This window comes from Anopheles marshallii, chromosome 3 (genome assembly GCF_943734725.1).
Source record: "Anopheles marshallii chromosome 3, idAnoMarsDA_429_01, whole genome shotgun sequence".
NCBI lineage: Eukaryota > Metazoa > Arthropoda > Insecta > Diptera > Culicidae > Anopheles > Anopheles marshallii.
This window is the reverse complement of record NC_071327.1, coordinates 11,682,466-11,703,772: the sequence shown is the minus strand read 5'-3', so window position 1 is coordinate 11,703,772 and position 21,307 is coordinate 11,682,466. Positions and strand designations below refer to the sequence as shown.

The 21,307-nt window shown below is 47.0% G+C and overlaps 4 protein-coding genes across 4 annotated transcripts; 2 read left to right on the top strand and 2 right to left on the bottom strand.

Annotated features, from left to right (window-relative positions):
• Positions 1 to 499: 499 nt before the first annotated feature.
• Positions 500 to 4,539, top strand: LOC128710821 (dynein axonemal assembly factor 1 homolog). The gene is made up of 10 exons (XM_053805673.1): positions 500 to 540; positions 614 to 705; positions 775 to 914; positions 1,019 to 1,106; positions 1,176 to 1,318; positions 1,385 to 1,483; positions 1,557 to 1,621; positions 1,693 to 1,778; positions 1,843 to 1,886; positions 1,957 to 4,539. The coding sequence occupies exons 1-10, from the start codon at positions 500 to 502 to the stop codon at positions 4,537 to 4,539; spliced, it is 3,381 nt and encodes a 1,126-aa protein (XP_053661648.1).
• Positions 4,540 to 4,761: 222 nt separating this feature from the next.
• Positions 4,762 to 6,054, bottom strand: LOC128716415 (zinc carboxypeptidase A 1-like). The gene has a single exon (XM_053811335.1). The coding sequence runs from the start codon at positions 6,052 to 6,054 to the stop codon at positions 4,762 to 4,764; it is 1,293 nt and encodes a 430-aa protein (XP_053667310.1).
• A 3,543-nt stretch (positions 6,055 to 9,597) lies between these two features.
• On the top strand, positions 9,598 to 12,583 carry LOC128713700 (cytosolic 10-formyltetrahydrofolate dehydrogenase). Its single transcript, XM_053808563.1, has 3 exons — positions 9,598 to 9,642; positions 9,743 to 12,446; positions 12,528 to 12,583. The coding sequence occupies exons 1-3, from the start codon at positions 9,598 to 9,600 to the stop codon at positions 12,581 to 12,583; spliced, it is 2,805 nt and encodes a 934-aa protein (XP_053664538.1).
• Positions 12,584 to 12,801: 218 nt separating this feature from the next.
• LOC128710816 (sodium channel protein Nach-like) lies at positions 12,802 to 14,614 on the bottom strand. Its single transcript, XM_053805669.1, has 4 exons — positions 14,324 to 14,614; positions 13,202 to 14,253; positions 13,029 to 13,135; positions 12,802 to 12,950 (listed from the first exon to the last, which is right to left on the bottom strand). The coding sequence occupies exons 1-4, from the start codon at positions 14,612 to 14,614 to the stop codon at positions 12,802 to 12,804; spliced, it is 1,599 nt and encodes a 532-aa protein (XP_053661644.1).
• Between the last annotated feature and the right edge of the window lie 6,693 nt (positions 14,615 to 21,307).

Below are 21,307 nucleotides of genomic sequence, written 5' to 3'. Positions count from 1 at the left end.
CTTATTCTTTATTGTTTCCTAAGAAAACCCCTCTAAACGGCCTAAACCTTTTGATGCGTAGGTCCTCTTGAAGCCTCTGGAAGCGTTCGATCTTTGTTCCAATATCGAACTCCATATAAAAACCGAATGTGTTACTTTACACAAACTTCTTGTGATAATCTTGAAAGGAATTAATATTTCGTTTTTCGAGCATTTATTGTAAACAAATCCACATGTATTTTAATTATTTTGCTGCAAAATACGTGCGTTTCGTGTGAGTGAAACCTACCATCCCATCATACCCGAAAACATTGAGTTTGAATGAAATATTTCACGTACCACAGTTCATCTTCGGGCATATACTGTGGCTTTCATTCAAACGTACCGTCACGTTACCAAGCAACCGTTGCTATTTTCAACCTTCGTTGTTATTTTCCTATCCGAGGTTCGAAGTCGTCGAAACTAGTTTCAATCTTGCTTCACTCCAGATAACTCACATTTAATGTTTTCCGCCTTCAAGATGGTGCGCGAACAGTGCGAAGAAGAGTTTGGTCCTAAAAAGTGAGTTCTTGTTAATGTTTCTTTTAGCGTGGGTCTAATGGTGTTATAATATCTCCTCACATTTCCTCTATAGAATGACGAAAAAGACGATTCAGGCATCGTGTCGCAAGAACAAACTTTACCTCACACCGCATCTTAACGATGTCCTATATTTGCACTACTCAGGTGAGCAAAATCGTATCAATTACGCATTGGAACAGTTTGCCCAATCTTTCCGTTTCTTTTCCTGTACAGGATACAACGCCATCGCTGGATTGGAAGAGTACGTCGGTTTAAAATGTCTTTGGCTGGAATGTAATGCCATATCGGGAATTTCCGGTTTGGAGCATCAGAGCCAACTGCGTTGTCTGTATCTGCACAACAACCTTATCAAGGTCAGTACACTGCACGTGTACAACAGCGGGGAAGAATTTGGATGGTGCAAGGGTTGGGCGAGTATTGATTTCTATTTGAATGACATCTATGTGTTTTGCTGTAGAAAATCGAAAACTTGGAACACTGCAAACAGCTGGACACCCTAAACCTTTCCCATAATCACATCGCAAAGATAGAAAACTGTGGAAGTGGTAAGTAGTGAAACGAATACCTTTAGAAACTACCTTGCTGATGCATGAATGGATTTGTTCTTTTGACAGATGTTTTACCCGTGCTCAACACGTTAAACATATCGCACAACTATCTTAAATCGATTGAAAGCATTGCCGAGCTGAGGAAATGTGATTTCGTGTCCGTTTTAGATATTTCCCACAACCGCCTGGAAGACATTGCAATTGTGAAGGTATTTGTAACAAGTTTTAAGCTGTTTATGTATTCTTATTCACGTGCAACCACTATCTCCGCCTAGGTTTTGAGTGATATGAAAGGATTGCGCGTGCTAACGATGGTGGGAAACCCGGTGATTAATGATATACCTTCCTACCGTAAAACACTTATTTTGGAATGTGTAAGTATATTAAATAACAAAGAGATAAGTTCGATTGTCTTGGTGTCTTTTTACAAAACAAAATCTATTTTAGAAATCTTTGACATATTTGGACTCTCGACCAGTCTTTGATAAGGATCGGGCCTGTGCAGAAGCTTGGTATGTAATCATTAGTAAATATTCCCACTCCAAATATAAATGCACCCCGTTTTTTATCTTTCCTGGTGAAGGAAACGCGGTGGATACGAAGAGGAACGCAAGGAGCACATGCGTTGGATAAAGGAAGAACAGCGCAAGATGCGTCGAAACATCAACGGTATGAGCAAATCGATTGATTTAATTTCGTTCATCGTTTATTGTTTTCTTTCTTCAATTGTTAGCAACGCTTCGTTTACGCCACCGTGGAGATGGAGAGCCGGAATTGGTGAGATAAATAATTAAATACATCGTCAAATCAAATATCGAGTTATCTTAATTATAAATTATAATTGCAGCTCAAAACGAGTAGTGATGAAGAAGAAGTACGTGAAATTAAAGATTCTATTACCGGAAAAGACGAACTTCAGGAAATGGACTACCAATCAAATGAAGTCGCATGGAAGGAGATGGAAGATCTGTTTAATCAACACACGAGTGCCCTTAAGCCGTCTGTTCCAACCTTCTTCCCAGACCAACCGAGATCAACAAGTCATGCTGTTGCAGGTACTTCTGGAAAAATCTCTGTTGATCAGTATGAACAGGATAATGCAAAGAAAGCACTCATCGAAGAGATAACTATCGAAGAATATACAGATATGACTTCAAAGAAGGAGGACTCAGAGAAACACATTGAAAAGCGGGAAAATAACTCAGCAATCTTGGAAGCAGGAACGGAAGTTGACGTATGTTACATGAAAGAGAACCAATCTGCTGAACAAGATGAGTTAGAGAAGGTCCATGAGCTCATCGAACGAAATGAGGCACCCCAAAATGATTTTCACGAAAAGTCCATATGTGAGATTTCTGCAATAGAAACAGAACCAACTCATTCTATAGGGCTTACCAAGAGCTCTGAAACAAACAGCAAAACAGAAGCTCGAATTGCATCAGCTGAGCAAGATGATACACTCAACGTTATCATTCAATCGAAGGAAATCTCTATAACGATGCAACCGTCATGCAGCAGTACGCAACCAACAACCCAAACTGATATCGTTGGAGGTTTTGAACGGAAAGCCTCCACCACTTCTATTGACTCCGTCACTAACCCTGACACGAAGCGCCGTGACAGTAAGAAGGATGATGAGCGTAAATTATCCACCACCTCCGTGGATTATATCACTGGATCCGACACCAACTCTGATCCTACGCTCGTCACGGACTGTGATAGCTGTGTGCGTAACAGTTGTGGCAGCAGTCGGGGCTGCTCTTCCCGCTCGGACACATCCGACAGTGAGGATATGTTTGACAAGATTGTACCGAAGAAACATCGCAAGCTGGCTTGTGCCATCCGGTCGGTGAGCAGCAGTGACAGTAGCAGTGAGCTGGATGAACCAGGTGGTAGTATGCTGGACAGTAAGCTCGATCGCCAAAATACTATTACGGAGTTTATCGACGAATATAAACGGTTGTTACACTCGGTGGATCTTCGCGATCCGAAGTGCGTTCTTAAAAATCGTCACAAAGTTGTGCGTCCGCAGACGGCAAAGGCACAGCGCACGGAGCCCATCGTCTACGAAGGTGTACTGAAAACGATGGAGCAAACTTCCAGCTACGCGAAGATAGAGCAAGTGCGCCAGGAGCGTGAAACTTGCGATCGCAGCCTGGCGAAGGAAGCTGTTCTGGAACGTCTGATGAAAGGCCACGATGCTGTGGATATGAATATCGAGAATCAGATGATATCGATCGGGGGAAAGGCGCACAACTTCAACGAGTACCGTCTCGAGGTATTCCGGCAGGATCAGGAAAAGCTACAAAACCTTATCGACCGTGTGACGGCACAGAAGGATAAGTACAATGCGCACATCGATAGCATTCACGATCAGCTTGCAAACATCATGGATGACTATGGACAGATCAGCGTGAAACTGCGAAAGGTAAACGAAATGATACAGACCATTGGTGAGGAGGTAGACCAAGAGGAGCACGGGGACGTTGTGAGTTCTACCGAAGAAACATCTGCAAAAGGAATTGTGGAGGAAATTGTAATAAAAGAACAGGAGGAGAACGTGGATGAAGCTGACAAGAAACAGTCTGATAATGCTCCAGGTGAACCTGTGGAAGAGCTGTCCTCAGATGAATCTGTTCCCGATCTGTGTGATTTTAAGGAACATGTAGCCGCACAGATTGAAGTTGGTTTAATGAATCCAACATGTTCTAACGCACGGAAACCCGTCTCAGAAGAGTTCGGTTCCGATCCGGTCTATCGAAAATTTATTGACATCCAGTACGAGATTGATAAGCTGACGGAAGACCAGATATTCGATGCACTCTCGGAAGCTGCCCGAGAGCTCCAGGAGGAGGAAGAACTCGAGGCAAAACTTCTGCACGATGCTGTGGATGAATACTGGAACCCGGCTACCGATCTAGACGACTTCCGGCGCAATCTCAATCTGGATGCGCATCCGATCATACAGCGCTTCAAGCGCTTCATCGAATGTCAAGGCACCGATACGGACGATACCGATACGGAGGCACACGTACGAAGGCTCGAGAGTGCGTACCACAAATACGAGCGTCGTCTTTCTAACCATCTGTTCGACGAGTATCTGATTTTGAGCCGCAAGGCAAGCATTGCGACCACCACGGGTGGCGAATCGAGCGCAACGGAGTTGGAATTCATAGAAATCGAGGGTGGACATGTACTACGCGCGTCCACCAGTAGACGTGCAACGGCTTGGGATTTGAAGGATTCGCTAGAAGATCCGGTTGTGGAGGTAGAGGAAGAACCAAACGACGAGATCTCTCTGAAAGGTGATGAGGAACCGAAACTGGAAGAGTTGGAAGATGAAGAATCTAAGCCAGAAGAGCAGAATCTGCACCAGAGCACAACTGTGACCATGCAGGACCCGTCTACAGATGCTGTGGAGTATCAATAGATGATAGTTGTGACACCATTATAGCAAGCGTAACGAGATATCTCTCCTTAGCAGCACTCAAATTATGTACGTAGTAAACGTGTTGTTATCACCAAGCTGGAAGTTCAATAAAGCAAACGCACAGTTGGTAGTATTGTTTTCGTGTTGTATGTTTTTTTATTCACCTCAGATTCATTGCCTTCATTCTCCCTAAACGCTACAAAGCTCTAACCATAGTGGGATTCAGTTCTTCACATCGTAGTAACCGCGGTCGGCCGATTCTTGCAAAAGAGTGACGAGCGAATCAAGCGTTTCCTCTCCGGTTGGCACAATCTGGTCCGGTGGTAGAACGAATCCGTTCCAAGCGTCCGAATTCGGACGCAGCTCGTACGTGTAGGCGATCTTGACGTCCTCCACACCGTAGCTCCAGTCCACGCTGGATCCGCTGGCCGGATAGATTGCATCGTACACATTACCGTACTGGTATTGGGTGCCGTACCGCTTGGCTAGGGATTTTACGGTTGCTTCCGCAATTTCGTCCAGATCCTGATGGTTCGCTGAGTGTTCCGCGGTGTGTCCGTACGGGAAGAGGAGCAGCTGTGAGTAGGAGTGGAACGCGATGTACGCACTGAGCTTTCCGCGCAGCTTCCCAACGAAAGTGGACAGCGAACGAGTCTCCACTTCCGAGAAGGCCTTCGGTCCGGCGTACGTATCCGAGCAGGGATTATTGCTGGTGCCCTGTTCCGCCCAATGGAAGTCCCAGTTTCGGTTCGGGTCGGCACCGTAACAGAATGGACCGTAAGGTTTGCGAGTTTTGCGCCACAATCGATTCACCTGGAACGTGTACGCGTATCCGTCCGGGTTCACATTCGGGAACACGTACCAGTCGTACTTGCTAGCGAGTGCGCGCACTTGCGGATCCTCACTGGTAACCAGCTCGTTCAGGATGTACGTAACAGTGGCGGGTGAGATCCACTCCCGCGCATGAATACCACCCTCGATGAACACACCCGGTCGTCCTTCCCCGTACGACAACTTCACACCCTTCAGCGTGCGGTTTTGATGCGATCGACCCGCGTCCAGCAGTTCCACCTCGCGGTGCTCGGCTGCCATCTTGTCCAACCAGGCGTGTATCTCCTCCAGCGAATGATAGTCGTTCCAGCCGAACGGACCCTTAGCGCGCTTGGTCATCAGCCGCACACGTTCCTCGTCGAACGATCGTTGCACGTTCTCGTCGATCACCTCGTGCGGGATGTAGTCCGCTTCGAGCGTTTCCGTAAAGTCGGCCAGCTTGTGCGGTGCGACGATGATGTCGAACCGATCACCCACCTTCCGGGCGGTTTCGAGAAATATTAAACTGTCACTCACTTGCTCCATGGCCGCGACCACCCGCAGCTGTTCCTCGCTCTTGGGTGTCACACGATACATAGGGTAGCTATCGTACCGTGCCATTTCTGCCGCCTCGATCGCTACAACACTGAGGGAGGCCAGCAAGGCCATCACCGCACACCGGGAAAAGACACCGTGCCGCACCATGTTTAATCGACCGATCGTTCGACTGTACCGGCCGATTCCTGCTGGAGGGCCTCTTTTATACGCGCACTGCGAATGAATGCGGGTCGTCCCACCCGGGTGTCTTCTTACCACCTTGCGCAGACGGTTTAACGGCCTCGTCTCGAGTAGCACCCGAGCTGAGGCAGAGTTGATGATAATCGATAAGTAATGTGCCGTTCTAAGTGTGCACAAAGCGAACAAACCCGTTGCCGTTATCATGCGCACTTGCAGCGTACGGGATCCCACCTTAATCCGGCATGCGTACGCCTCCTAATCCGTAAGTAGCTTGGGTTTGTGAAGAATTTCCGAACAGCAACCATCAACTGCTTCGAGTGATCTTGAGACAAGGTATATGCTGGTAAAGGGGCGGATGAGGAGAGGTCGGCGGGAGAACTCAAAACAAAACAAGCACGTGGACGATCCGTTTTAGATCGAACGCGGACCTCAAGAAAAAGAACTGCAAGTGAAATGCTAATTAGCAATGCCTAGCCAATTCGTTCATGCATCCAGGGGACGATAAATTTTACGTTTATTGCGTTCAATAACCGTGCATAACGGATCCTTTCCCCTAGAGAGTAAAAGCCGCTGAAAAACCACATTCAAACTGGAACCGCATCCGATGCGCTGGTATTACGGTGTAATAGTGTGTCATCTACCCGCTCCCGAGGGGCTTTTCCTATCGAGTGTACAAACAGGACATGAGAATGCTAAACTGGGGCCTCTTGTACCGGGTAATCTGGTACTTAACTTCAAGAATTCCAACCGATTGTCTGGGCAAATATGTGGAGCGGTACGTTCAGTGCACCATTAGCTGTCGTGCAAGTCCGTTTATAGGTTACAATTATTTTTATTTATTTTCCATGCATATCGGGAGCCACTCTTTATTGTAATGTTCTGGTTTTTATTTTGAATAATTCTTCTTCCTGCGTCCAGACAGGGACGTGATACGCAAGACGTATCGCGCACACTTGTAAAATCAACAGTACTTGATCACTCACTTAGCCTCACTCGTGCTTGATGCTACTTAAGTGTTGCGCTAAATTTAACGGAAAGTTTGCCTGGGAATTTATTATACGAACACTTTCAGCTCCTTCGTCACACAGATCAAGTGCAGAGATAAGTTGTTTTTGTTTAAAAGTATAAGTTGTTGCTGTAAAGTTGTTTGTGGACGAGAATTGTTTTTATCACATTTTTTTTGAAAAATTTGAATTTGAATTTAAAATGAGTGTACTAATGAGTGTACTGAGATGAGACTGAGACTTAAAATGAGTGCACTGAGACAGATAAACTAAACTAAACAGCTGATAAAACCTGAACAGTTAGGCATACCAATTACTCCAGAGACCTCTTCTACACTTCGGGGCCTCCTCTAGCATACGAAGATAGTTTTCCGATCCGAAACCGAATCCGGAGCTGATTTTGGAACCGATTCCGGAGCAGATTCCACAACCGAACCCATTCCGGAACCCGTTCCCGAACCAGTTCCGGAACCGATTCCAGAGCCGATTCCGAAACCGAGTCCAGAGCCGATCCCAGAGCCGATTCCGGAATCGATTCCAGAACCGATTCCGGAACCAATTCCAGAACCTTTTCCGGAGCTGATTCCGGAACCGATTCCGAAACCAGATAGTTCCGATTCCGAGCTCCCACCACTAGATCACTCTCTCTTCGATCTTCATCTTTAAGTTCTGCTCCACTTTACGATAATGTCTACCGTGGCGTTCTCTGCTGTGGTGGCCAGGACAAGATACTCTGGCTCTTCTTAAGATACGAGAAGACAATAAAAAAGCCAGATCGACAGTATCGGGCGAATACGAATAGATTATAGTTTGTAAAACTTCTTCGGTTCGGTATAACCCATGCAGTTTTTAACAAAGTCTTGCAAGTATTTGCCTTGCTGTTTTGGTAGTTGTCAAACTTTGTCAAGTGCTGGGTTCTCCTCTAGGTGGCAGAGTACAGGGTGTGAAGTTTGTCGTATGTAGTAATGCCCAAGTTACTGCGGTCCAGCTATAAAAGTGTGTCTCGAGGATTGCCCGTATAAGCAAGGAAGCAATAAAGATGTGGTTGTTCGATATCATTCTCATAACATGATCATCAACCCATACGCATTTAAATGAAGCACATAAGCGTAAGCCATACTCTCCGTACTAACTTCCGATCCGAAGATAGATGTTGTTTGGATCGACCTCAAAGGTGCGATCACCTAACCTTGTGAAATGAGAATCCACTTAGCATCAAAGCTAAGCAACGATTGGTGTACGTACATGTACATAGCGTAGCTTCACATTTACTACTACAGAATTGTACCAAACAAACGGAATTTAATGAATAAATTAAACACATTTCCACCACGAGTATTACGAGCCCCTCCGAACTCCGGGCGTTGCGCTAACACGGTTGCTACATTCTAAAAATATAAGCAAACGATAAGTTATCAAAATTGAACTCCCGGTGTCAGCCATCGTGGCGCGTAATAGTGCACTTGAAAGTTCACAATTTAAATTTCCTCACCGTGCAGGCGAAAACAGCTGGAAGCAGTTTTCTAGACCGCTGGCTAGAACTAACCGGTTGCAGCATTCTGTGAGCCAGTTCAAGTGATCAGCTCAATCGAAGAAAACGGATCGATCGAACAAACATAACCTGAAACGGGGAATCAAGTCACCCGGCCATACGCAACTGGATCGAACCGGCTGATCGGAAACCGTATGCGGACAACAAACAGTTTAACAGGAAAACGGCAAACAAAACCCTTCATTGATGCGCCGTAAAACCGGCTTCTGGACACGCTTACTGCAGCTGATGCAGAAGAGCGTTCCGCTTCCGTCATAGGGCGAGGGGTGATTAGCGTGACCATCGTATCACCGATAACGAGCGATTAGTGGTGAACTTTCTCTGCCACGCTGGAACTGGTTCGTGTCAGTTACGGGGTGGTAAATGCGATCGTAGCTAGTAAACAATCCACGATCGGCTGACCTGTATTACAGGCACGCCGCCCAATCCCACCAACTACTGAGCTGCTAGAACCGTCCAAGATGCAGCTCGATTGTGTTCGTGTTACGCCGTGCCTTCTGTTTCCCAATTTAAATACAACAGTCAGCAATTTATGCCACACGATACGATTATCGCATGAAGCAACGAAAGAAGCTGGCGGCGACTTTACCGGCCCCCAAACCAATCCTCCCGACCGTCCCGATCAACATGATTGGCATCTTCTCTAATCGCTCGCCTGTACCTACTTGTGGTGGGGCACTTGGGTGTGCACGAAGACAACCACGCGCACGGACGGTTGTGGCATGATGCAGCATCCCGCTGATAAGTGATTGTGACTTTTCGGCTACCCTTGGCGCTGTCCCGCCGGGACGACATTGTGGTCCGACAGTGCGGTGTTGTGGTGTATAAATAAGGGTCCCGATCGTGATCTGCAAATCAGTCCGTATTGTAGCGCTGCTGTTGCTGGCGGTAAGGATTTCCAGCGGTGGACAGATCTTTTGCTGGAGTACGGTTCAACGGAAGTGTTTGAAAGAAATGTCGGATCCGGTAAAGAGTGATACAAAAACAAACGGTTTCCATGTGAGTGTTTGTTCCATCTCTCCAAGAAGCGTAGTGGTACGACGTGCTTGAAGTATCTTGGACCCAATGTAGAGCTTCTTGTTTCCATTCATCCCTGTAGAAACCAACCAATGGCCATCATACGGAGGAGCTGAAAATTGCCATCATCGGGCAGAGTAACTTCGCGGCGGAGGTGCTCGAGGTGCTGCTCGAGCGAGACCACCTGGTGGTCGGTGTGTTTACCATCGCCGACAAAGGCAATCGCGAAGACACACTGGCAACGACCGCCCGCCACCATCGCATACCGGTGTTCAAATTTGCTGCCTGGCGTCGCAAAGGTACTCCCCTACCGGAGGTGCTCGAGCAATACCGCTCGGTCGGGGCAAACCTCAATGTGCTGCCGTTCTGCAGCCAGTTCATCCCGATGGAGGTGATCGATGGGGCCGCATTCGGTAGCATCTGTTACCATCCTTCGATTTTACCCCTGCACCGGGGCGCCAGTGCCATCTCCTGGACACTGATCGAGGGTGACGAGCGGGCCGGGTTTTCCATCTTCTGGGCGGACGATGGACTGGACACGGGGCCCATTCTGCTGCAGAAGCAGTGTCCCGTCCTTGGGGACGACACACTCGACACGCTGTACAAACGGTTCCTCTACCCGGCAGGTGTTACGGCAATGGCGGAAGCGGTGGACATGATCGCTGCCGGCACTGCACCCAAGATACCGCAGACGGAGATCGGGGCCAGCTACGATCCGGCCCTGTTCCGCGAGGAGAACCAGCACATCAATCTCCACCAGCCGGCCGCGCGGATATTCAACTTCATCCGCGGATTGGACTCCGTTCCGGGTGCGTTAGCAACGGTGGTGATGGACCATGGTGTGTACGTACCGGTTCGGCTGTACGGCGCGTCACTCAGTGCGAGAAAAAGCATGACCAATGCTAAGTTGATTCGATTCAAAGGGGCCGCTGGACCGGCGTTTGTAACGCGGGAAGGCATTTTCATCACCGGAACGGATGGCGCATTGGTGCGAGTGAAGCGTCTCAAGCGCGGCAATCGTGTTATTCCCGCTGGGCAATGGTTTGAGCAGTCGGCCAAAGTGATACCGCTGGAGCTGAACGAGAAGGAGCGGAAACAGGACACGCTGCTCCGCAACATTTGGAAATCGATCCTGCAGGTGGAGATAGAGACGGAAACGGACTTTTTCGCCTGCGGTGCCGGTTCGATGGACGTTGTGCGTCTGGTGGAGGAGGTGAAGGACACCCTGGAGGTACCGATCAGCAATGAAACACTCTTTATGGCTCCGATGTACGGGGAGTTTCTACAGGAGGTCGTTCGTCGGTTGCGCACCGGTGGTAGTGATCGTGGCGCAAATATCGGATGCGATTACAAGCACGTGGTGTTCAAAGCGAACCGCCGTCAAATCTCCGTTCCGACGCAAATGTTCATCAATGGACGGTTCGTCGATGCGGAAGATGGCAAAACGATAGCGATCGTGAATCCCACCAACGAGCAGGTGATCTGCGAGGTGGCCAGCGCTTCGAAATCGGATGTTAATGAGGCAGTACTCGCAGCCGACGAAGCGTTCCGGGGCGTGTGGACATCTGTATCGGCACGCGAGCGAGGTCAGCTAATGTACAAGCTGGCGGACCTGATGGAACAGCACAAAGAGGAGCTTGCGACAATTGAAGCTATCGATTCGGGTGCAGTTTACACGCTGGCGCTCAAAACCCACGTTGGTATGTCGATCGATGCGTGGCGCTACTACGCCGGCTGGGCGGATAAGATCGAGGGCACCACCATTCCGGTGAATCCCGCCCGTCCCAATTATGTGCTGACGTTCACGAAAAAGGAACCGATCGGTGTGTGCGCTTTGGTTACGCCCTGGAACTATCCCTTGATGATGCTGTCGTGGAAGATGGCCGCGTGTATAGCAGCCGGCAACACGGTCATTATAAAACCCGCCCAAGTTTGCCCCCTGACAGCGCTCAAGTTCGCAGAGCTGGCGGTGCGCGCTGGCTTCCCACCCGGTGTGATCAATGTCGTCACCGGTACGGGATCACTCGCCGGCCAAGCACTCGCCGACCATCCACTGGTGCGCAAGCTGGGCTTCACTGGGTCCACTCCGATCGGTAAGCGCATCATGGCATCCTGTGCCGAATCGAACATCAAGAAATGCTCGATGGAGCTGGGCGGCAAGTCTCCGCTGGTCATCTTCGCGGACTGTGACCTCGAGAAGGCGGTAAGGCTCGGCATGTCGGCCGTGTTTTTCAACAAGGGTGAAAACTGTATCGCCGCTGGTCGGCTGTTTGTTGAGGACCGCATCCACGACGAGTTTGTGCGCAAGGTGATCAAAGGCATAAGGACGATGAAGGTGGGCGATCCACTCGATCGAGCGACTGCCCACGGACCGCAAAACCATCGGGCGCACTTTGAGAAGCTGCAGGAGTACTGTACTATCGGTGTGAAAGAGGGTGCCACCTTGGTGTACGGTGGGAAGCGTGTGCCCAACATGGACGGATTCTTCTTCGAACCGACCGTCTTTACGAACGTCGAGGATCACATGTACATAGCGCGGGAAGAATCGTTTGGCCCGATCATGATCATTTCCCCGTTCCATGCGAGTGATTTTGAAGCGCTGGTCGCGCGTGCCAACAATACCGAGTACGGGCTGGCCAGTGGCGTTTTTACCAAGGATATCCAGAAGGCACTGCTGTTTGCGGAAAAGGTCGACGCCGGTACGGTGTTTGTGAACACTTACAATAAAACGGACGTGGCGGCTCCGTTCGGTGGCTTCAAGCAGAGTGGATTTGGAAAGGATTTGGGTAAGTGTGTTGGATAGCGTCTCAACGTAAAATGTTCCGAAATAAAATAACGTTTCCTTTTTTTTCTCTCTTCACTTGCAGGTAAGGAAGCTTTAAACGAATACCTCAAAACTAAGTGTGTGACTGTAGAGTACTAAGCGCACCAAAAAATTATTATTTAGAGATACGAAAATAAATTATATTAAGCACTTAATGCTGTGTATCTTATTTCTTATTGGATTTCGATAAGGAATTCGCATTCTTTTAGCAGTATTGCAATACGCTCGCCAGAAAAAAAACGTTTGATTTACGGTTGTAAGCAAAAGGTTCTACGTGTGCGCCTAAATGTATGCAACTATCATGTCATCCTAACGCTTCAATCATGACCTTCGCTTGACGCGTTTCGCTTGCCGTTTTTCTTCGTTATCGCATCAAACAGCAAACGAATCGTGAAGAAATAAATCACTTCAAAGCCCGTTATTATGCTGAAACCTAGAAACAACCCTAAAATGCCACCGAAAGAAGCTGGAAAAAGGAAAAAAATACGAAGCAATCCATTAGATGTCGCTTCTTGCCGCTTCTGCTTGTTTTCGCCCTTCCCACCTAAAACACCAAGCGAGTCCTGATAAATGTCCATCCGGAAGTGTGTTGCAGTTAGATCGGCAAGAAAAATGTGCACCAAACTTTGATTCTTCAGCTGAATGTCTTTGCTGTGCGAAAGGAAAAAACAATATTTACAGTGGCACTGCACGCCAGAACGTGTTTACGATACTTACAAAAATGATAAAGCGTTAAAGGAGAAGGAACGATTCATCACTCCCGTCACCATTTGCGATGGGTACTGGACCTTGTCACATCCTGGCAAACATCCACAAGGTGGTGCAATCGACCGGTACGAAATGCGCTCCACAGACCCATTCATGGCCGGTACAGCTGTCTGATAACGATCTCTTGCCCGTACCACACATTCCATATCTTTCATTTCACAGTTGCGCAACGAACCGTTGTTGGGCAGATGGTACGGTATGCAGCCACATTTGGCGTAGATGGTGGCCGCCCTACACTCGACCATACAGTTGACGTACGAGTAGCGCTGCAGCACACTCAACACCCGCTCGGTGCGGCCGTAACAGTTGCGAACCGATGGTTCGAACGAGAGCGCATCCTCTGTGGCGTACGTTGCGGTCGGTGTTAGTGTGACGAAGGACTCCGTGCCAGCGAGCACAATCTTTATCTCGGCATCATTATCCGGATAGTCGTACGAGTTGTGGATCATCAGCTTAAACCCGTACGAAGCAACATCCGTCGAGTGGTAGTCTTCCGCGAATGGTTGCAAGAGGACGGAGAGACCCGTCTGGTAACCGCTAGCCATCACGCGCCTAGGATCCCTCGGGACACTCACCGTTATCTTCTTCGGGTAGTTGTCCTGCAGCAAACCGTAGTAATTAAACGAACAGCACAACCCTTCCGTACTGTTGACCACTTGGAACAGATTGTCGCAGCGCCACTGGGTGCCCTTCCACATGCACCGTTCGAGCAGCGTTCCACACGGAGGCGTGAACTCACCCATTAGCTGCGGTATTTCCAGGTTGTTCGTGAGCATAATGTCGTGTAATCGCTTGTACTGAGCAGGATCCGCCTGACCCAGCCCAGACACGTGGAGGAATAGGCGGAACATGTCCGACAGTTCCTCTGCCGTCATATTTCCCGGGCGACGCATTGTTCGGGCACGCTGCAGTGCGGCCGTCGCTGAAATCTTGTTCAAATTACACACCGTTACGGCAGGAAATGGGAAATTCCAGGTTGGGTAGTTGGTCGTCTCGGTCACCTGAAGCAGGACGTGAAGTTATCATCATACAATCGGTCGAAAAAGATTTAACTGTAGTACGAGTGCTTACCGTAACGGTTGGTGTTTCCACCGTCCAGGACCACGATATCATTAGCAGCGCGATGGCACTAATGGTCGATGCGACGACCGCACAGAACCACACGGAGCGTTCCAACGCACTGTAACCATCGCGCACTATCTGGCTGTAGCCGTGCAGGGCTGTAATATCGCAAAGTCTCCGCAGCTGCTTACCGAACCAACTTCTACAGTGGAACTCGCTCCGCTTTGGACGTACCTTGAAGAAGCCAACGTTCTTATCTATCACGCGTTGCGTTAGTCCTTTGAAGGTGATTTTTTGCATCGTTCGCCGTCGTACGACCCTTCAAGAACGTTCTCGTCGGGGGGACAATTCCGAAATGTATCGAGAGCTCGAAATCCAGCCCATTCCGGGGGGGTTTTATCAATTATTCATACTGCACCATCAGACAGATACTTGTAGCCCTATTACGATCATGACCTATACTTCGGCGCTCATCATAATTAACCTTCGATGGTGCGATCGTTATTCGATGGGCGCGGAATCCCGTACAATCCCCCAAAATGATTAGAGGCCTGTTTACAGTACGCGCGTAGATTACATTGACATTATACCCGGGACATACCCACATCGGTGCGGTCTTTCCCCTCGGCTGACACGGTGCTCGTGCGCATGTGTTTTTCCCTAGTCTGTGTGTTTTTGCGTTTTTCTTACCGTGCCGTGAAGCTTTCCTGATAGAGTTGGGATCGCGCGACTACTATTCACCCGCTGTTTACTTTTTATGCTGCAACCGCTATTTTTGTTGTTATAACGTTGTCACGGTGCTCCAGATAGAGTGCCACTTGCGAAGTGAAACAAAAGAAAGGGAAAAAAAACAACAATCCCCTCATTGACGTCAATTTTCATTTCAAGCCGAGAAACACAGCAACCCCGGCGGCAGTCAGGGGTGTTATACTATCAACCAACCGACCGGCACTGCTGGGCTACTTTCTGCAAAATCCCCCCTCAGATCGTCCCATCCATCGTCGTTCCCGATCTGCAGCTGCTAGATAGAGGGCTGAAGTTATGAAGCCATCCGACTGATGTGCGTCGGTTGATTCGGACGAATGATAGCGTTATTTAATCTGATCGTTTTCGCACGATTAGTGTATGGGCGTTAGATCAGCCGGTATGGAATGAAATGAACACCGTCCAAGCGGGAGCTATGGTGATGCAATCGGTAAAGTATACTAGCGTCACACAGCTTAGATCAGTTTGGAAAACAATTCTAGTATACATTTGACGATTGTCAAATTGTCCATTGTCACAGTAGTACTCATAGTATAGTCATAGTAGTAGTATTCTAGGATCATTTGATGTTCACCTTCGCCTATTAAAGTAGTGTCACCTATTCTCCTTCAGAAATTATATCATTTTTCCCTTATTAGGGACCTGCCATTGATTACGTAACGCTTATAGGAAGGGAGGGGTGTGAGTTTATTACGAATGTTACGATTTGTTACATAAAATACAATAAGATAAAACTTAAATTCCCGTTTCAAAATGTACTTACGAAAAGTTAATTTATTTTTGGGATTTTTTATAAAAATTCCTTATAACAGGGTTTTTGAGATTACAAGCGCAGCACATGACATTTCAACGGTCTTACTAGACTCCACAACCGCAGCAGGCGTACTTCAATGCAAGCACATGATATTACATTCGCAGCGCAACTTACCACCGAACTCATTCGACGATCGGACCAAGTACGATCGGACCAGTATAAACACGCTCTGAGAAGAATTTTGACAACCAAACAATGTTTGTTTTGATCCTAAGAAACATTCGCTACTTTTAACGAATTAAACATGCTTTATTTAATGAAAGTACAGTAATTGTTACCAACAATTATCGTCTCGCTGTGAAAATCCATCCTAGAACACGTTTACACTCCTCGGATAGTATTCGAACGGATTTGGTTATTCCGTCGTACTGGTGTGGTGGTTGTTGTGTGGCGATTGTGATATCATGTGCTTGCATTGAACTATGCCTGCTGGGTTTGTGGTGGCTTCTAAGACCGTTGAAATGTCATGTGATGCGCTTGTGATGAAAGGGCTCTGACATATGAAAAACCCTGCATCTATCTACTCGATAGAAAATTCTCGATCTAGAATAGCAATTTTTTGCGTTACGTAGTAATTGATTGAGCCCTTAAGGATTTATGAATAAGAGAGCAGAAAACCAGTCAAAAGCTCCAATTTATTCATACACCCAAAGCTCCTCTTGAAGTCACTGTTTCCAAGCTATTTTTGGAATCGATCTCGTTTGGAGGTTAGAACACAACATCAATTATACAGCACACGGCTGCGTGAATGAGAAAATTAATCTTCCATCCATCATGCTGGCAGGACTCAAGGAAAATTGAATTCCAACCTCAACCGGCCGGCGTTGCGCTGAGGAATTAAATCCCTCTCGCTTTGCTTCTTCCTCCTCGCATTCGAGCTGGGCGAGCTTAACCGATCGGCGATCGATCATTAAGCGATTCTTGTTGGCTCTAACCATCGCTACCATTGATTCGCCAAACGCTTCGCTTTCAATGGCACACGATGACGCACGCCGCTCGTTTAGTAGCCACCCGGTGCCGCATTTCCAGCTATTGACCTCAAAATAATAAAATAATTGCATAACACAGCTCGCACACCGCACCATTCCACCTCGCCCCCGGGGGCCACGCGTCCCAAAGGTGAAGTGCGTGCGTTGCATGCGCATGCCGCTCAAATCAACCGTACCAGAAATCAGTCGGTGAAGCAAAACCACCCCACCAGCCACTCACGCTCGACCAATCCCCTCCTCGGGGAACGACCAGCATCGGGAGATTGGTTGTGCGAAGCTGAGGATTGCTAAATTATCGAATTTACACTATACCACCGTATCGTTTTTTTTCTCTCTCTCTCTCGGTGGTGGATATGTTGCAGGTTTCGGTGTACCCATTGACGTCATAGTGGATTTAGGTGGAATCGGCGAGGAAAATGTAGTTTCCATAGGTTCCATTTTCATCGGCACTGTGAGCCAACCCTAGTGTGTGCTAGGGCTTTTAAACCCTTGACTGACGGGGTCTGTTGTTCGAGATAGTGTTTTGACACATTTCTCAGACCCAAATCTTTTACGATTCCATGAACAAAATAGCTTTCCAATAGTTACAGATTAAACGCTTTTGATTAAAACCAATTGCTGCATTAAGCTTCTGCAACTAGAGTTGAGTTACACGTACTAAACCTGTACAGTTCAATTCTTTTAAGTTCAGTTCGTTTAAATGAAAGAACGAACTTAGTTCGACAACTTATGTCACTGTTGTTCGTGAAATATCCCCAGGAAAAACTATTTATACAGCCAGATCAGACAAATTATGTTTTAAATTTAAAAGTAATTAAGCGAACTGTACAGGATGAATGACATACGATGAACGACTTATAGCGCTAGCTGAGCGGGTTGTAACGCAAGTTAAACGATATTGCCATTGTTCCTTTAACTCCAGTTAAATATTTCCTCCTGTGAAGACACATATCTGTGCTGTGTCATCAATTCCAACATACTTCTTAGCGCTTCTTGGCGAGAATTGTATGAAAAGCGTCATCACTTTCCCTTTCTTCAAAAAAATTTCAAACTTTAATTCAGCTAGAATGCTATTTAAGCAAGTCTGAGATCATGTCTGAGCACCTGCACCTGTTATGTATATATTATGTATTATTATGACATGTATATATAATATATAATATTGCCTAAAAAGTGACAGATAGATCAAATATTTGGAATGATGACAAGCAATGTATTTTTGGTTTAGAATTCAATTTAGAAATCAGGATCAGATTAGCAATTGAGTAGAAACGTCCAAGCTGGGCACTTGAAGCCCATAAGTATGGAACCGCTCAACAGTTATTTATTGAGAGTGGTTTTTCAAAGTATTAAAACATTGGGATTTTCTAAGTATTGCATATGAAGTACTTTAACCTATCGTTAAAATTCTGCCTCTACATACCTCTCTGTGATTTTATAGCATAGAGAAAGGAACAAAAAGCACAAAAAGAAAGTAGTATTGCCAAGCTCTGTTATCATGAGGGTTAATGAAAGAAACCCATAACAATCCAATTCCATCGGACGTACGTCAATCCGGCTGGCCCCCAACGTTACCGGAGTCAGTGCGTCAGCGCGTTAGCGGAATCACCAGCTCCAGAAGTGGAGCTACAGCACAATGGAAATCGCATCGGTACCACCCGGTAGCGCGCGGAACAATCCGGAGCAATGACACCGATCGGCGCTAGAATCCGATAATTGAAGGTTCAAAATGTAAATATCGTCTTTGTTGCGGCTTACTGCCCACAAGGTAACAGTGGTTACAGGCCCCCCCCCTCTAACCCGGGACCCCTCATTCCGCTGGTCCTGGGTGGTACAATCTCTCAGCTTGGGTAACATGGAAATGCAGATTCATTTTATGGGTGCTCTTTTATGGCACCGCGGGCGGTCGCCGTGTACCAACAGTGACACTGCCAGAGTTGTCTTTTATTGTGCCGGGGGTGGAGTTGCGCTAATGCGGCACACTCGCTTCTTGTGGTTTATCGGCAAGCAAACAGTAACGCTACGGAGGGTTCGGTATTTGAGCTCCAGCTACAAGAAGCCCCTCGACAAACAAGCAATTGCTGGCCAGGAATTGAAGTTGTCTCATATATCTGCATTCAAATGAAGAAAGAAATCCTCCAGCAGCGAGTGGTGTCTGGTGTCGATAACCGTTTATCGATGAATTGCCTAGCTCGTCCTGCTTTCTACTCCACTTCCCGCACCTTAGCAGAGGAACACAAATCAAATGTGTGCAGTCTGCTTTGGTTTTGCACTCGGTAATAGTTGCCAGCCGATGCCGAGGGCTGCCAATGAAACGCAGGAGATGAAACTGTTTGGCCCAGTTTTATTTCTTCGGTCGCTATGACGTCAAAGCGCCACAATTCGGAGCGATTGTGCTACGAAGCACGTCATTCGCTCGTCTTGTGTCCGCCAAAGTCGCTGTAACGGACCAGACGGTTTTCAGTAGTCCTTTCACTCCCATGCCGCCATCGCGAACCGTAGCTTCCGGCCGTGGTGTCATGCGATAACCGACTGTTTGAAATGTTGTCAGCGAATGCCAAATTTTGTCCAGTAATACATTAAGCAAATATTGATTTAATCAAACATGTTTGTTTGCTACGATTGGCTAGCCCGACCGAATAGTCAAGTTAGAATCCGTTTGGGTGGAATAACCAAACTGTGCACGCATTTCACTTCTGTTGTGCTCGGTCATCGCGCTGTTCGTCATCCGATACCTTATGCTGGTTGCAACATGTGGCAGTCATCAACTTTGCAACAGGAAAAAAAAGAGGTGACCGATACAACAAACCTGCAGGTGAACTCTGTTTCCCTCCGTGTGGAACATGTTTTTCGACATCTGCGTAGGTTTTTTGAATATTCCGGGAAATAAAAGTGGAAGATGCAAATAACAACCCATGCCTCACAGCTCTTGGAAGGTGATCATTTGCAGTTAAAGGGAAATCCGTACAGTCACGCAGCCTTTTAGACCAAAAATTCCCACACAGAGAGTTTTATGCGTGATTTGGAGCATTATGGATGAATTATTTAGGTAAGACTAAAATTAGATACAAAAAGAGATAAGAATTAATTGTCATATCGGTTCACATTTCAATAGAATTTTGTAACAACTATTGGTGTCTACAGTGTTTGTGTAACGTAATTGTGTGGTTTATTGTTATGCAACAGCTTAACATTGTTATTTAATTATTCACATAAAAATATACCAACAAAAAGATTAACAATAATTTATACAACCACTGACTAACACCGTAATCCACGCCCGGAAATTCAGAAAATGCAGTTTTTCAAACGCATTTGCAGCGAACTACGCGCGAAAGCTCTATGGTTCGGAGCTTTCCGGTTTAAAACTCACTGCTACATCGACACGTGTCGTGCGCACTATGGGTAACGAGGGGGACATTTGGATGCCATTAATTGATTTTACTACAAATGATGCTGCCATTGTTCATTTAAGACAAAGTAGTACAATTAAGTGGAAAAAAATAGAAAAGTGTGAGAAAATCCGGAATATCATTTAAAAAAAGCGGATTATATTCTCACTCACTTTACTGAACAAACTAAATAAATAACCTTGCATAATTACATATTACCCATGGTTAGGAATGGTGTCTATAAATAGGAAAATATTGCCCCCTTTAATAATAAGCGGAACCGGCAAACAATATTGTGCTAATTAAAAGTAAGGTCCATCTGTCCACAATCATCCACAAACGAACACAGTGGTGTGTCACTGTGTGTGAGGCGATCACGATTTGGCCGCACCACAAAAAAAAGAGAAACCGACGCGCGTCGCGATGTTCACCGCTTCGACTCGCGGCTCAAAAGCTTCACTCGTGTATGTTCCGCCGACACGAACGGACGTGTGCCGCGCACGCAGTGGATCTTCCCCGGGTTTTACCGTTCAGCCGCGCCACTTTCGAGCGTTTCCCGCAGCAGGAAGAGAGGAGAACAGAACAGCAGAGCGTGAAAGTCGCAACAAACAGTTAAAACACCGCTACAACAGAAAAAATAAAAAGTTATCAGCGCCATTTCCTGGGTCACGCCGTGTGCACGCCAAGAAGAATTAGTTTTGCGTGGTTTTGTTACATATGTGCGCGATTATCGGTGCGGTTGCTTACGCTTTTCGGCTTGAAAGGGCTTTTTGCATATGCACAGTGAAAGACTTGTGATTCGTACGCATTCGCCGTGAACCGTAACGAAAGATTAGCCGCAAATTGCACATAAAAAGCGTGTGGCGGGTGAACAGTGTATGTGTAGAGCATGTTCCCATGCGAACCAGTGTAAAACGAAAAGACCAAACACGATCGGTGCGTGTGCGAACGGTGTTTTCTTGAGAGGAAGAAAATAAAAAAAAAAAAGAGGTGAAATTGGTCATCCATGCAGTGACGGGAAAGCTTTCGTTTT